At 41.7% G+C, this 12,602-nt stretch overlaps 1 protein-coding gene across 4 annotated transcripts in view; it reads left to right on the top strand.

The window, feature by feature from the left end:
• clstn3 (calsyntenin 3) overlaps positions 1-11,858 on the top strand; it is a 36,413-nt gene extending 24,555 nt beyond the window's left edge. For 2 of the 4 annotated variants that reach the window (XM_059339496.1, XM_059339495.1), the window contains exons 16-20: positions 379-524; positions 699-843; positions 6,352-6,536; positions 9,864-9,931; positions 11,535-11,858. In XM_059339496.1, coding sequence (XP_059195479.1) covers positions 379-524; positions 699-843; positions 6,352-6,536; positions 9,864-9,931; positions 11,535-11,700 — 710 coding nt within the window. In that variant the 3' untranslated portion in view covers positions 11,701-11,858. Of the gene's footprint in view, positions 1-378; positions 525-698; positions 844-6,351; positions 6,537-9,863 lie in introns of all 4 variants that reach the window. The other 2 variants (XM_059339497.1, XM_059339498.1) reach the window with 2 other exon arrangements.
• Positions 11,859-12,602: the final 744 nt, after the last annotated feature.

Below are 12,602 nucleotides of genomic sequence, written 5' to 3'. Positions count from 1 at the left end.
AGCATCAAATTACATTTTGTGCACTTAAAACAGAGGGAAAAGCACAAACAAAACACAAAATACAGAAAATATTTTATTTGAAATAAAGAACTTTGGCAGAAATTGTTAAAATGTTCATACAAAGACTCCATATGTTATAATTAAATAGTCATTTAGAAATTAGGTTTTCAGGGCCTCTAAAACTTCCTCACTCAGTTCTTTAAATGTCAAAATAATAGATTCCCAATGACCTAAAAATGAAAAGTAATCCGTCTGATGGAGTCACCCCCAGCTGTCAATAAGTAGCTGCAGACTTATATTCTCTCCTCCTCCTCCTTTCTGCAGTTATCCTCTTGGTATTGACTCCCCGTCTTCTTTTTTGTCCTGCGTTCCCTCCAGGTGCAGAATCCATCTCTGTATATGAGGACGTCCTGCGCTCAGTTCACTACCGACTGGCCAAAGGCTCAGCGCGCTTTGAGAGGCGGTTCCGCCTGTCCTGCTCTGAGATGAATGGCAGATACACCAGCAATGAGTTGACCCTGGAGGTGAGATGAAACATCACTCACGTACAGCAACACCTCTGACACTGATATGAAAATAATGTTCTTTGGATATGAACATGGGAGTTTAGTTTGGACTTTGGGGAAGAGTATTTGCATGAAAGGTTAGATTATTTGGTTACATATTCTACTCTTCTGTTTCTCTCCTTCTTTCCTCAGGTGAACTTCCTCCACTCTGTCCATTCTCTGGACAGTCTGTACCAACCGTCCCACCTGCTGGCCTCCCAGCAGCAGTTTCTTCATCCATCCCACCACGCTGGAGAGCTGAGTGGACACGTCCTGCCAAACCCACACCGCAACTCAGGTGACTTTTCAATCCCATCCACTTTCCTATCTTGTCCTGCACATTTCTCGAATAGATGTCACAAAGAGCTTCACAATAAAAGACTAAAAGAGTTTTTTAATGCATTCAAAATATACACTCAATGGCCACTTTATTAGCTAGCAAGAGGCACGTCTCCATAAGTTACTTTTCCCTAGAGTGGGCCGATGTGTGTGTGACCTGGGAGAGAGGATCCGCCCAAGATCCACCCAACTCCACCGGTTAGCGGCGACTTCGTGCATGCATGATTCATTTGCAGACTGGTGCAAACTGGACACTGAGGGGTTAAAAGCTCCTGCTCTGCTGACTGCAGCAGTAAGAGACCGCTGCGGGAGGACTGGGCCGCTCGTGAGTGCTTTGGGACGGCGCATGCTACTTGTTAAGAAGAGTAACGAGTCTCCAAAAGTCTTTAATATCACCAGATAAAGTCACTAGATTTTGTCGCAAGTCGCTTTTTTGAAAAAGAGTCGCTAGAGGGGTCTGAATAGTCGCTAAATATAGCATCAAAGCCGCTAAGCTGGCAACACTGCTTGTCATGTTGGTCTGTTGTCACATTCAGACTCCTTTGGTTTGCCGCTACAAAAGTACCTGTATGGGAACAGAGGTTGAGGGGAGCTAACTAGTGGGCGGAGCCAAAACACTCAGCTGCTTTCTAAAATATACTCAGAAAGTACTCAGTCAAAACACGCCTATTGTGTACCTAATAAAGTGGCAGTGTGGTCTTCTGCTGCTGTAGCTCATCTGCTTCAAGGTTGGACGTGTTCAGAGACGGTCTTCTGCATACCTTGGGTATAAAGAGTCGTTATTAGAGTTACTGTTGACCTTCTATCATCTCAAACCAGTCTGACTTTTCTCCTCTGGCCTCTGACATCAACAAGGCATTTTGGCCCAGAGAAGATGAGATAAGATAAGATTTCCTTTAGTAGTCCCACAACGGGGAAATTTCCAGAGTTACAGCAGCAAAGTGGATGGCAAGATAGAGAGAACTGCCCCAAACTTGATATTTTCTCTTTTTTCTGACCACTCCCTAGAGATGGTTGTGTGTGGAAAATCCCATTAAATCAAGCACCAACAACCATGCCACATTCAAAGTCACTTAAATCATCATTCTTCTCATTCTTCATCATTCTTCTCATTCTGATGCTCAGTTACAACTTCAGCAGCTCATTTTCACCATGTCTACATGCCTAAATGCATTGAGTTGCTGCCATGTGATTGGCTGATTGGATATTTGTGTTAACGAGCAGTTGCACAGCTCTACTTAATGAAGTGGCCGGTGAGTGTAGAAGTGGTGGATAATGGGAGTTTGATTACCAGCTGCAGACCTTTGTTGCATGTCAGTCCCTCCTCTCCTGTCTCGCTACACATTGACAATCAAATAAAAACACAAATACCAACCAAAAAAGTAGTGATGGATAAACATAATAAATAAAGTAGAAATTCATATAAAAAAGACTAAACACAATCTAATTATGCTTTATGTCTTGAGCTGTTTATAAATGTGTTCATAGATCTTAAATATTCTGCAGAGTTTTACGCCTCGAGTTTATGCGTGGGTCCCTGTTTTTGTTTATAGCATGTGCACGTGTAAGTACGTGGGTGGCGTGACACACAATCCTAACAATGGTGCCACACTAATCCAGTGAGCAATAGTTGGTGGTATCACAGCAAAATAGCTTCTTTGTCGCCAGCAAAGACAGAGAAGAAGAAGCAGACTGTAAGCTAGTAAACCAAGGAGAGTAAAAAGAAGAAATGCCATGGGGTCAAATGGTGTCAAATCACCTCAGATCTGGTGAGCAGCTGCTGAAAGCTTCAATAGATAGCGCACAATCATACAACACACTCTTCCTTGTAGTCAATGGTAGAAAAAGTATTCACATCCCTTACTTCAGTAAAAGTACTAATAACACACTGTGAAATTACTCTACTACAAGAAAAAGTCCTGCATTCAAAACAACTCAAAAGTAGTCTTTATGCAAAACTGACCCACTGAGATTACAGTAAGTATTCTAAATGTATTATTATATTATTTGGACTAATGCATTTATGTAAGCAGTGTTTTGTAAGGACATGGCTCCTTTTAATTACCTAATATACTGTCATAAGGTGGAAATGGAAAAAATGTCTGATCGTGTTATTCATGTTAAATCTCGACCTGTAAAGTAACTAAAGCTGGCAGCTAAAAGTAGTGCAGTACAATGTTTGCCTCAAAATGTAGTGGAGTAGAAGTATAAAATGAGATAAAATGGAAATACTCAAGGAAGTACAAGTACCTAAAAATTGTACTTAAATACAGTAGTTGAGTAAATGTACTTAGTTACATTCTACCACTGCTTGTAGTAAACATGGATACAAATCTGGATTTAAAATACTTTTAAAGAAACTTCTTTGCAGATTTGCTCAACACGGTTGTGAGACATTAAGGATACACAGAATGAGTATTGGTGAGTAACACTGAATGCAAACATTACTTTTGTTTGTTTGCAAGAAAACTCCACAGTACCCCTTTATGTCCAAAAGTAGAAATTTTCAAAGTTTAGAAGCCTCAGCCTCAAAGACGTGAGTTTTAAGTGTGAAGCGAGTAACAACCCACAAACTCTAATCAAAAGACCCGAGAGGCTGCAGCAGCAGAGCTCTAATGCAGACAGGTGCCTGGCCGTGCAGCGCTCAAAAAGTAATCAAAAGACTTTGGTGTCAGTGTAGAGAACAGTGTGCACAGCGGGGCAGCATTACCAACAATTGTGTTATGGTCTGGTGCACCTCTGCTGTTTCATAACTCCAGCTACACAGCAGAAAGGCCTGTCAGGTTTAATTGTGTTGCCCACACAGACGAACACCCCGGCAAATTCTAGGTTTTAAAATGTGCCTTTAAGGAGGTGGTTAGTTTGGATAATTGTGCCATTTTTCATCCTTTTATTACCCAGAGCTGCTTAGTGGCTTCTAATGAACTTGTAGGCATTCAGTAATTGGGTCAACAAATGTTTAAATTACACATGGAGATTAAGAAAAAAAGTACTCATGAGTTTGTGACCTGGCTCTACACACCACATAGAAGTTAAACAAAATAAGCTTTTTTAAGATGGGATATTCCTTTATTAGTCCCACAATGGGGAAATTTTCAGTGTAACAGCAGCAAAAAGCGTACAGCAAAAATAGAAATGAGTATCAATAAAATAACAATAAATAGAAACAAGCAATATCAACAAGAAATACAAAAGTATTAGTATTTTAAAAAAGAAAAAAAGAAATATTACATTAGGAACAATATAGATAGCTAAAAATTACACAAAGACAAATATTTATATAGCACAGTGAGTAATATACCTGATTGAAGTATTGCAGGTATTGATTTTATATACATTATAGTGCAGCTATTGACAGTTTTGGTGTGTGTAGTATACTGTGAAACAAGTTAAACTAAATTAATTCAAATTAAAAGGTTATTTTAAGCAACTAAAGAGTGGGGAGTAGATATCACACTGCAAAAAAAGCCAACTTGTATTTTCTGGCCTAAAACAGTGTTGTTGGTACATACAGTTGGTAAAACTTGGAAATATAAACTATTGACATTTAGGGCAATAATGTAAGTTAGCACAACAAAGGAAGCCAGTTGTCTGCTCAAAAACAAGTTGGTGAGTTGTTGTTACTTATATCTTTAATTTGGGGTTCAAAACAAGGGACAATAGTTCTGCTAATTCTTATTTATTTGTTGTGAAATGCCGGAAACCGGTGAAATTCGGTCATCAGCGAAAGCTAGTGGCTAACTGATGCTAGCGGCTAACTGATGCTAGCGGCACTGCTTGTTACAGCTACAAGAGTAGCCATTAACGTATTAATGCTAACTCAAAATTGTGGTCGCAACATTAGCTGAAATTTCCTAGCGGCGTTACAATCGTGCGAAATTCAGCAGATTGCAGAAGTTAGCAGAAGTAAGGATTAAAAGTTATTATAACTTATAATGTAAAATTAAAAGTTAGTACAACTTGCAGTTGAGTTGACAAAAATCTGAATTCAGAGTTGAGCAAACTCAAAAACAAAACTTAAAATTTTATCGAAGTTTGTTTTTTTGCAGTGCAGTAAAGGCAGTAGTGTGGTGTGCATGAGTAGAAGATGTGGGTGTTGTAGGTCAAAGACAAAGCATAAAGATAAACTAAGGACGTAACCAAACCACAAGGGAGAGGGGCAAAGCTGCAGCAGAGTAAAGAGTCAGCCAAAAAGAGAGGTGCCAGCTGCATCCACACCAAAATAAACTGGGAACCCCCTCAGGTGTTCCCAGTTGCTCTAACAGTCACCTGCTTAGAGAGCACAGACAGACGAATCACACAGCAGCTCCAGATGACACATCAGGGCTCTTTCAGACTTGATTAAATGCAGCAAAATGTTAAACAGAAACAGTTGTGCATTGATCACCCTGTTGTGCATGTAAGCACATGGTCTTTTTATACTGAGGGTGGACATACAGTCATGGAAAAGATTATTAGAGATTTTTTTCTTCAATTTCTTGTTGCTTTTAATGCCTGGTACAACTAAAGGTACATTAGTTTGGACAAATATAATCATAACAACAAAATAGCTCATAAGAGTTTAATTTAAGAGCTGATATCTAGCCATTTTCCATGGTTTTCTAGATAATAACCTAAATCTTTATCATCTTAAATTAAACTCTTATGAGCTATTTTTGTTGTTATCATTATATTTGAGCAAACAAATGTACCTTTAGTTGCACCAGGTATTAAAATGAACAAGAAACTGAAGAAAATTAATAATAATAATATTTTTTTTCCATGACTGTACATATTGCTGCTAATTGGGTAATAACTCTGACATACCCACCAAATGAGGGCAATGTACTTCAAAGCCTTTGAACATGGTATTGAGGTAACATGTCACTCAATCTGAAAACTGCAGCAAAATGGTGCTTGCCATTTTGACACTGAACTTTGGTCACCAGAATAAACATATGAAAGGAAAATTAATTAAATTTTTTCAAATACTGAAATGTCATTGACGTCCCTGCTCTGTCTATGGCACTCAGCAATAAGAGTTTTTCTCAGCAGTTTACAGAACAAAAAATCAAATGTCAACGAATGCCATTCTTGCATAAATCTCCAAAATGTCAAAACTTTTTGAAATCACAGCATGGATTTTTCGATGGTTTTCCTCAAGGTCTTGATGTGTTATTATTTATTTATTTATTATTTTGAGGGATTTTTCTCCATTTTATTAACGCTTGAGTGGTCAAAAATGGTAAAATGTTGCACTATATCTGTGTAATAAATGGAATCAACCTAAAATCTGCTGCAACAACTTAAGAGACATAATTGAGTATGTGAATGGTCATCATATACTCCAATCATAATGTTCTCACCCCATTTAAACTGACAGATTTTATTACAGATTTACTCCCAATTCTCTTTTACAGAGTGGTAATGTTAAGTGGTTAAATCTTGATTATTTAATGACACATAATCCTCCCTTTTCTTGTCACAGTGGTGCCAGGAGCAGCCACCGTCATCATCATGGTGTGTGTGGGTTTCCTGGTGGTCATGGTGATCCTTGGCGTTTTCCGAATTCGCTCAATCCATCGCCGTGGTGAGGGCGCCAGGGGCGGGGGTAAGGAGGGCAGCAGCCAATGGGACGACTCTGCTCTCACCATCATCGTCAACCCCATGGAGGTAAAAACCAGAGAAGTTAACGATGATCGTGATGAATGAGCACAGCTTTCTTGCTCCTGTTTTCCACTGGTGGAAGAAGTATTCAGAACTAATAATACACTGTGAAAATACTCCACTACAAGTAAAAGTCCTGCAAGTTAAAGTACAAAAGTATCAGCATCAAAATGTACTTAAAGAATCAAAAGTAAAAGTATTATGCAGAATGGAGCCACTCAGATTGTTAAATACAGTCATGGAAAAAATTAGTAGACCACCCTTGTTTTCTTCAATTTCTTGTTCATTTTAATGTCTGGTACAACTAAAGGTACATTTGTTTGGAAAAATATAATGATAACAACAAAAATGACCTGTGGTCCCACCCCCCGCAGAGTAGGGCATAGGGGTCGGGTGCAGTGTGAGTCGGGCGGCAGGCGAAGGCGGGCACCTGGGCGTGCTGACCCCCGGCTCCAGCGGCTAGCTCTGGGGACGTGGAGCGTCACCTCGCTGGCGGGGAAGGAGCCCGAGCTTGTGCGGGAGGTGGAGCGTTACCAATTAGAAATAGTTGGGCTCACCTCCATACATAGCGTGGGCTCTGGAACCAAACTCCTGGAGAGAGGCTGGACTCTCTCCTTTTCCGGAGTTGCCCAGGGTGAGAGGCGCCGGGCGGGTGTGGGGATACTCACAAGCCCCCGGCTGAGCGGCGCTTTGTTGGAGTTCTCCCCGAGGAACGAGAGGGTCGCCTCCTTGCGGCTGCAAGTCGCGAGGAGAAGGTCTCTGACTGTTGTCTGTGCATATGCACTGAACAGCAGTTCGGAGTACCCGGCCTTCTTGGAGTCTCTGGGTGGTGTCCTGGAAGGGGTACCGCCTGGAGACTCTATAGTTCTTCTGGGAGACTTCAACGCTCACGTGGGCAACGATGATGGTACCTGGGGGGGGTGATTGGGAGGAACGGCCTGCCCGATCTGAACCCGAGTGGTGTTTTGTTATTGGACTTCTGTGCTAGTCACGGATTGTCCATAACGAACACCATGTTCGAACATAGAGTGGCTCATAAGTGTACCTGGTACCAGAGCACTCTAGGCCAAAGATCGATGATCGATTTCATTATCGTGTCATCAGATCTGCGGCCGCATGTTCTGGACACTCGGGTGAAGAGAGGAGCAGAGCTGTCAACTGATCACCACCTGGTGGTGAGTTGGATCAGGTGGCGGGGGAGGATGCTGGACAGACCTGGCAAACCCAAACGGGTAGTGCGGGTGTGCTGGGAACGTCTAGCGGAGGTCCCTGTCTGCAGGGTCTTCAACTCACACCTCCGGAAGAATTTCTCCAACATCCCGGGTGAGGTTGGGGACATGGAGTCCGAATGGGCCATGTTCAAAGCCTCAATTGTTGATGCGACTGGTAGGAGCTGTGGCCTGAAGGCCGTCGGTGCTTGTCGTGGCGGCAACCCAAGAACCCGCTGGTGGACACCAGCGGTGAGGGAGGCCGTCAAGCTGAAGAAGGAGGCCTTTCGGTCTTGGCTGGCCGAGGGGTCTCTGGAATCAGCAGACAGGTACCGTTCGGCCAGAAGGGCTGCAGCTGCGGCAGTCGCTGAAGCAAAAACTCGAGTATGGGAGGAATTCGGGGAGGCCATGGAGGAGGACTTTCGGTAGGCCTCAAAGAGGTTTTGGAAAACTGTCAGGCGTCTCAGGAAGGGAAAGCAGGGCTTGGCCCAAGCTGTACTCAGCGGGGGCGGAGACCTGCTGACCCGACCTGTGGATGTCGTCAGACGGTGGAAAGAACACTTTGAGGACCTCCTCAATCCAGCCAACACGTCCTCTGTAGAGGAGGCAGAGTCTGAAGACTCAGGGGAAGACTCACCAGTATCCCTGGCAGAGTTCGCCGAGGTAGTCAAAAAGCTACCCGGCGGCAAGGCGCCAGGGTTGGATGAGATTCGCCCTGAGATGCTGTAGGCTCTGGACACTGTTGGGCTGTCATGGTTGACATGCCTCTTCAGTGTCGCGTGGAGGTCTGGGACAGTGCCAGTGGAGTGGCAGACCGGGGTGGTGGTTCCCATTTTTAAAAAGGGGGACCGGAGGGTGTGTTCCAATTACCGTGGAATCACACTTCTCAGCCTCCCCGGGAAAGTCTACTCCAGGGTGCTGGAAAGGAGGCTCCGGCCGATTGTCGAACCTCAGATTCAGGAGGAACAATGCGGCTTTCGTCCTGGCCGTGGAACAACGGATCAGCTCTTTACCCTTGCGAGACTTCTGGAGGGGTCATGGGACTTTGCCCATCCAGTCTACATGTGTTTTGTGGACTTGGAGAAGGCCTACGACCGTGTCCCTCGGGGAGTCTTGTGGGGGGTACTGCGGGAATATGGGGTACCGGGCTCGTTGCTACGAGCTATCCGGTCCCTATATAACCAAAGTGAGAGCTGTGTCCGCATACTCGGCACAATGTCAAACACGTTCCCAGTGGGTGTTGGCCTCCGCCAGGGTTGCCCCTTGTCTCCGATTCTGTTTGTGGTTTTCATGGACAGGATCTCAAGGCGCAGCCGGGGGGAGGAAGGGATTCGGTTTGGTGACCTAAGAATTGCATCTCTGCTTTTTGCAGATGATGTGGTTCTTTTGGCTTCATCAAGCCGGGACCTCCAGCACTCATTGGGGCGGTTTGCAGCCGAGTGCGAAGCGGTTGGGATGAGAGTTAGCACCTCCAAGTCAGAGGCCATGGTTCTCTGCCGGAAAACGGTGGACTGTCCCCTCTGGGTGGGGAGAGAGATACTGCCTCAAGCGAAGGAGTTCAAGTATCTCGGGGTCTTGTTCACGAGTGAGGGTAGAACGGAGCGTGAGATGGACAGGCGGTTGGGTGCGGCGTCAAAAATGGCTATTTTTGTTGTTATCATTGTATTTGTCCAAACAAATGTACCTTTAGTTGTACCAGGCATCAAATGAACAAGAAAGTAAGGAGAAAACAAGGGTGGTCTAATATTTTTTCCATGACAGTATATTCTAAGAATATTATAAGATTTTTTTGGATTGATGCATTTTTTTTGTCAAGATAGGTCTAATCTTAACTACTTAATATACTCTATGAGGTTTTTTTTTTAATTTCTAATCACTTGAAATTTATCATGTTTTTTTATGTTAAATCTTGACCTGAAAAGTAACTAAAGCTGTCAGATTCAGTGGAGTAAAAAGTACAATATCTGACTCAAAGTGTAGTGGTGTACAAGTTACATAAAATGAAAATACTCAAGTAAAGAACATGTATCTCAAAATTGTACTTAAGCACAGTACTTGAGTAAATGTACTTAGTTACATTCCACCCATCTGTTTTTTACCCACACATTGCTCTTTTCCCCCTCAGTCCTACGAGTCTCGTATGGGCATCTCTGCTGACACGGAGGGGGAGGCCGAGGAGGACGAGGAGGTAGCAGAGTCGCCTGAAGACGCCAGCGACGACCAGCGAATCATCATCAAGAAGGAGGGGAGGGACGGCAACGCCCGCCGCTACTGAGCCACACGTGTCTCTGCACCAGTTCTCATGGAAACCACAAACCGGGCTCACACACTCCAACACTTTTAATATCAACGACTGCTGACACTACTAGTATAAGGAATGTATGCTTACAAACACAACGCACAACACAGTCACTGTAATACTCTTGACACTCAACGCCATATGTGACCTATAGCCAACAACGGGCAGTTGTTCTCCACCTAAATGTTCAATGGCACAATGTATACATTTAATGTAATTTAACCGCCTGAGCAAACCCCACCAAAATTGTATGTGGTGCACCAGTTCTAAATCACGAGATGGTAATGTGTCTGTATAGTGTAATACTGGTTGAATGAGACTGCTTTTGTTTAAAAAAAAAAGAAGAAAAAAAGATTGTATTCTATCTTTTGTTATTGAACACAGAATGAAATCTTTACAAAATGAAAACTGGCCTTGCATAGATCTGTAGGCAAAGACACAAGCCTTGACCCCCCCGACATGTCTCTGCACTCCTTTATTAGACTCGACTCCAGAAGTCTGTGCACAAGCTCTTTCCTCCCTCTTTGCATCCTCTCTGGACACATTCCTCCACCGCTGCAGAGTGAAGACAGTGAGGTCAGACTTTACAGTCATTCTTCATTAAAAAAAACAAAAAACGTAAACACTATGCTTTCTTTTGTGACTACTTTAGTGCTTCAGCTCCCGGCTATAGTTTACGTGGGGCTGACGATAAGATGAGAAGATTTGAGGACCATCAACCACACGAGTCGGTACTCATGCAGATGTAAAAGCCTCTCGGTGTTGAGTCAGGAGTCTGTGCAAAGTCTCAGCTTGTGCCGCTAAATGACAAAAAAACATCGCCATCTACAGTAAATCTGGTGTAACCTGACCTCTGACCCCGTTCCTCACAGTGACCGCTGGAATGTCTCTAAATGACTCTCACTGCACTGTTTCACTCACTGCACACTGCTCTTTCAATAACTGCAAGACGTCACATGCAATTACACACACACACACACACACTCCATGATGCTACCCCTGCTGTTTCCAGAATGTCCGCTCAGCTTGGGCAGTTTTGATTGTATTGATTGTAATGAATTTTCTGTACATACAATGATGAATATTATGATATTATTGTTATTACTATTATTATTGCAGCAGCCACTCTTCTTCTCTTTTTTCTGCACACTTTGAGAGGGAGCAGATTATGTTTTTTTTCTGTGTTTCCATTTGAGTCATCACCTTTTATGGCATCAGAAAAACAGTACAATAATAATAATAATAGTAGTAGTGATAAGGATGATAATCCCTGGCTTGATGAGTGTCTCTTAATTTGTGTGTACTATTGTTGTAATTTAAGAACTTGTCAATATCTGAATCACAGAAAAAGGAGGGCACATTGTTGTGATACTTAGATACGTCTCACTCACTTCCACACTTCCAGATGATTATTTTCACATTTCAAAAAACTGAACCTTTAATTTCTTTTTCTATTTCAGTCCATCTGATATATTTGGTTCAATGAATGTACAACTGTGTGCTTCTCCTCACCTCCCCCCTCCCTCTGCCTCCCTGTCTCCTCCCCTCACCTCTCCCTCTGTGTCTCTTGCTGTCTGTCTGTGTAGCCTATCAATGTGCAGTGCTAAACCTGTCAGTAAATAAAGCCTGTCGTTTTTTGAGTGTGATGTTAAGAAGGAAATAAACATTGCATTGATTAATAACTTATATTATTACTATGTTACTATTGGAACATTACCTGTAATTATTGATACAATGATGACATGGATTATGCTGACTAATTGTTATTGAGAACTGTCAGAAAACATTACAAAATTCATAATAAAAACACTATATGACGTCTCCATGAGAGAGCTTTCTTGTTAGTGCAGGTACTGACATAATGCTTTCATATTGTTAAACAGTATTTTAAAAGTGAGGTCAGCTCTTAAAGGAAACCCTTGAAGAATTACATATTATTTTAGATGTACTATTTGTTAATATTTTCTTATAATTACACAATTTTATACAAATTTCACACATTACAACCATGATACCTATGCTAGTCTATTTGAACATACATATATGAGTCAATCTATACATTATAATTTAAGTGAAATGTAATCAGTCCCTTCAATTTGTGCAATTCAAATTAATTCATAAATATATGGATATATTACAATAGATGAATGGATATATTAACAAGTGCACATAAGTACAATTTAGATACTTTTTATGCTACTTTTTTCATGTACTTACTTTCAGTCGGAAATATTAGACATTTTACTTTAGCTCGAGTTATTTTTCAATTGAATATGCAAAACATGTTTTTACAATAAAAAACAAACATTGCAAAAGTATAAACATATTACCAGTTGTATATACTTAATAAAGTAATACAAGCAAAAACACTCATAATGCATAATGGTCAATAAGGATTTATATTATTATATTTGACAATTGATGTATATACTTGTGAGTAGCATTAAAATGTTGCAGTTTTTTTTAGGTGAGGCTAAATTTAACAGCATTTTACTGCATTATATTCTATAAAATTATTTTTTAGAACTGAAATAAAATAAGTGGAGTAGAATTGTAAGGCAGAAT

Source organism: Centropristis striata, chromosome 8 (genome assembly GCF_030273125.1).
Source record: "Centropristis striata isolate RG_2023a ecotype Rhode Island chromosome 8, C.striata_1.0, whole genome shotgun sequence".
Taxonomy (NCBI): domain Eukaryota; kingdom Metazoa; phylum Chordata; class Actinopteri; order Perciformes; family Serranidae; genus Centropristis; species Centropristis striata.
The sequence above is the reverse complement of the archived record's forward strand: the minus strand, read 5'-3'. Positions and strand labels throughout refer to the sequence as shown.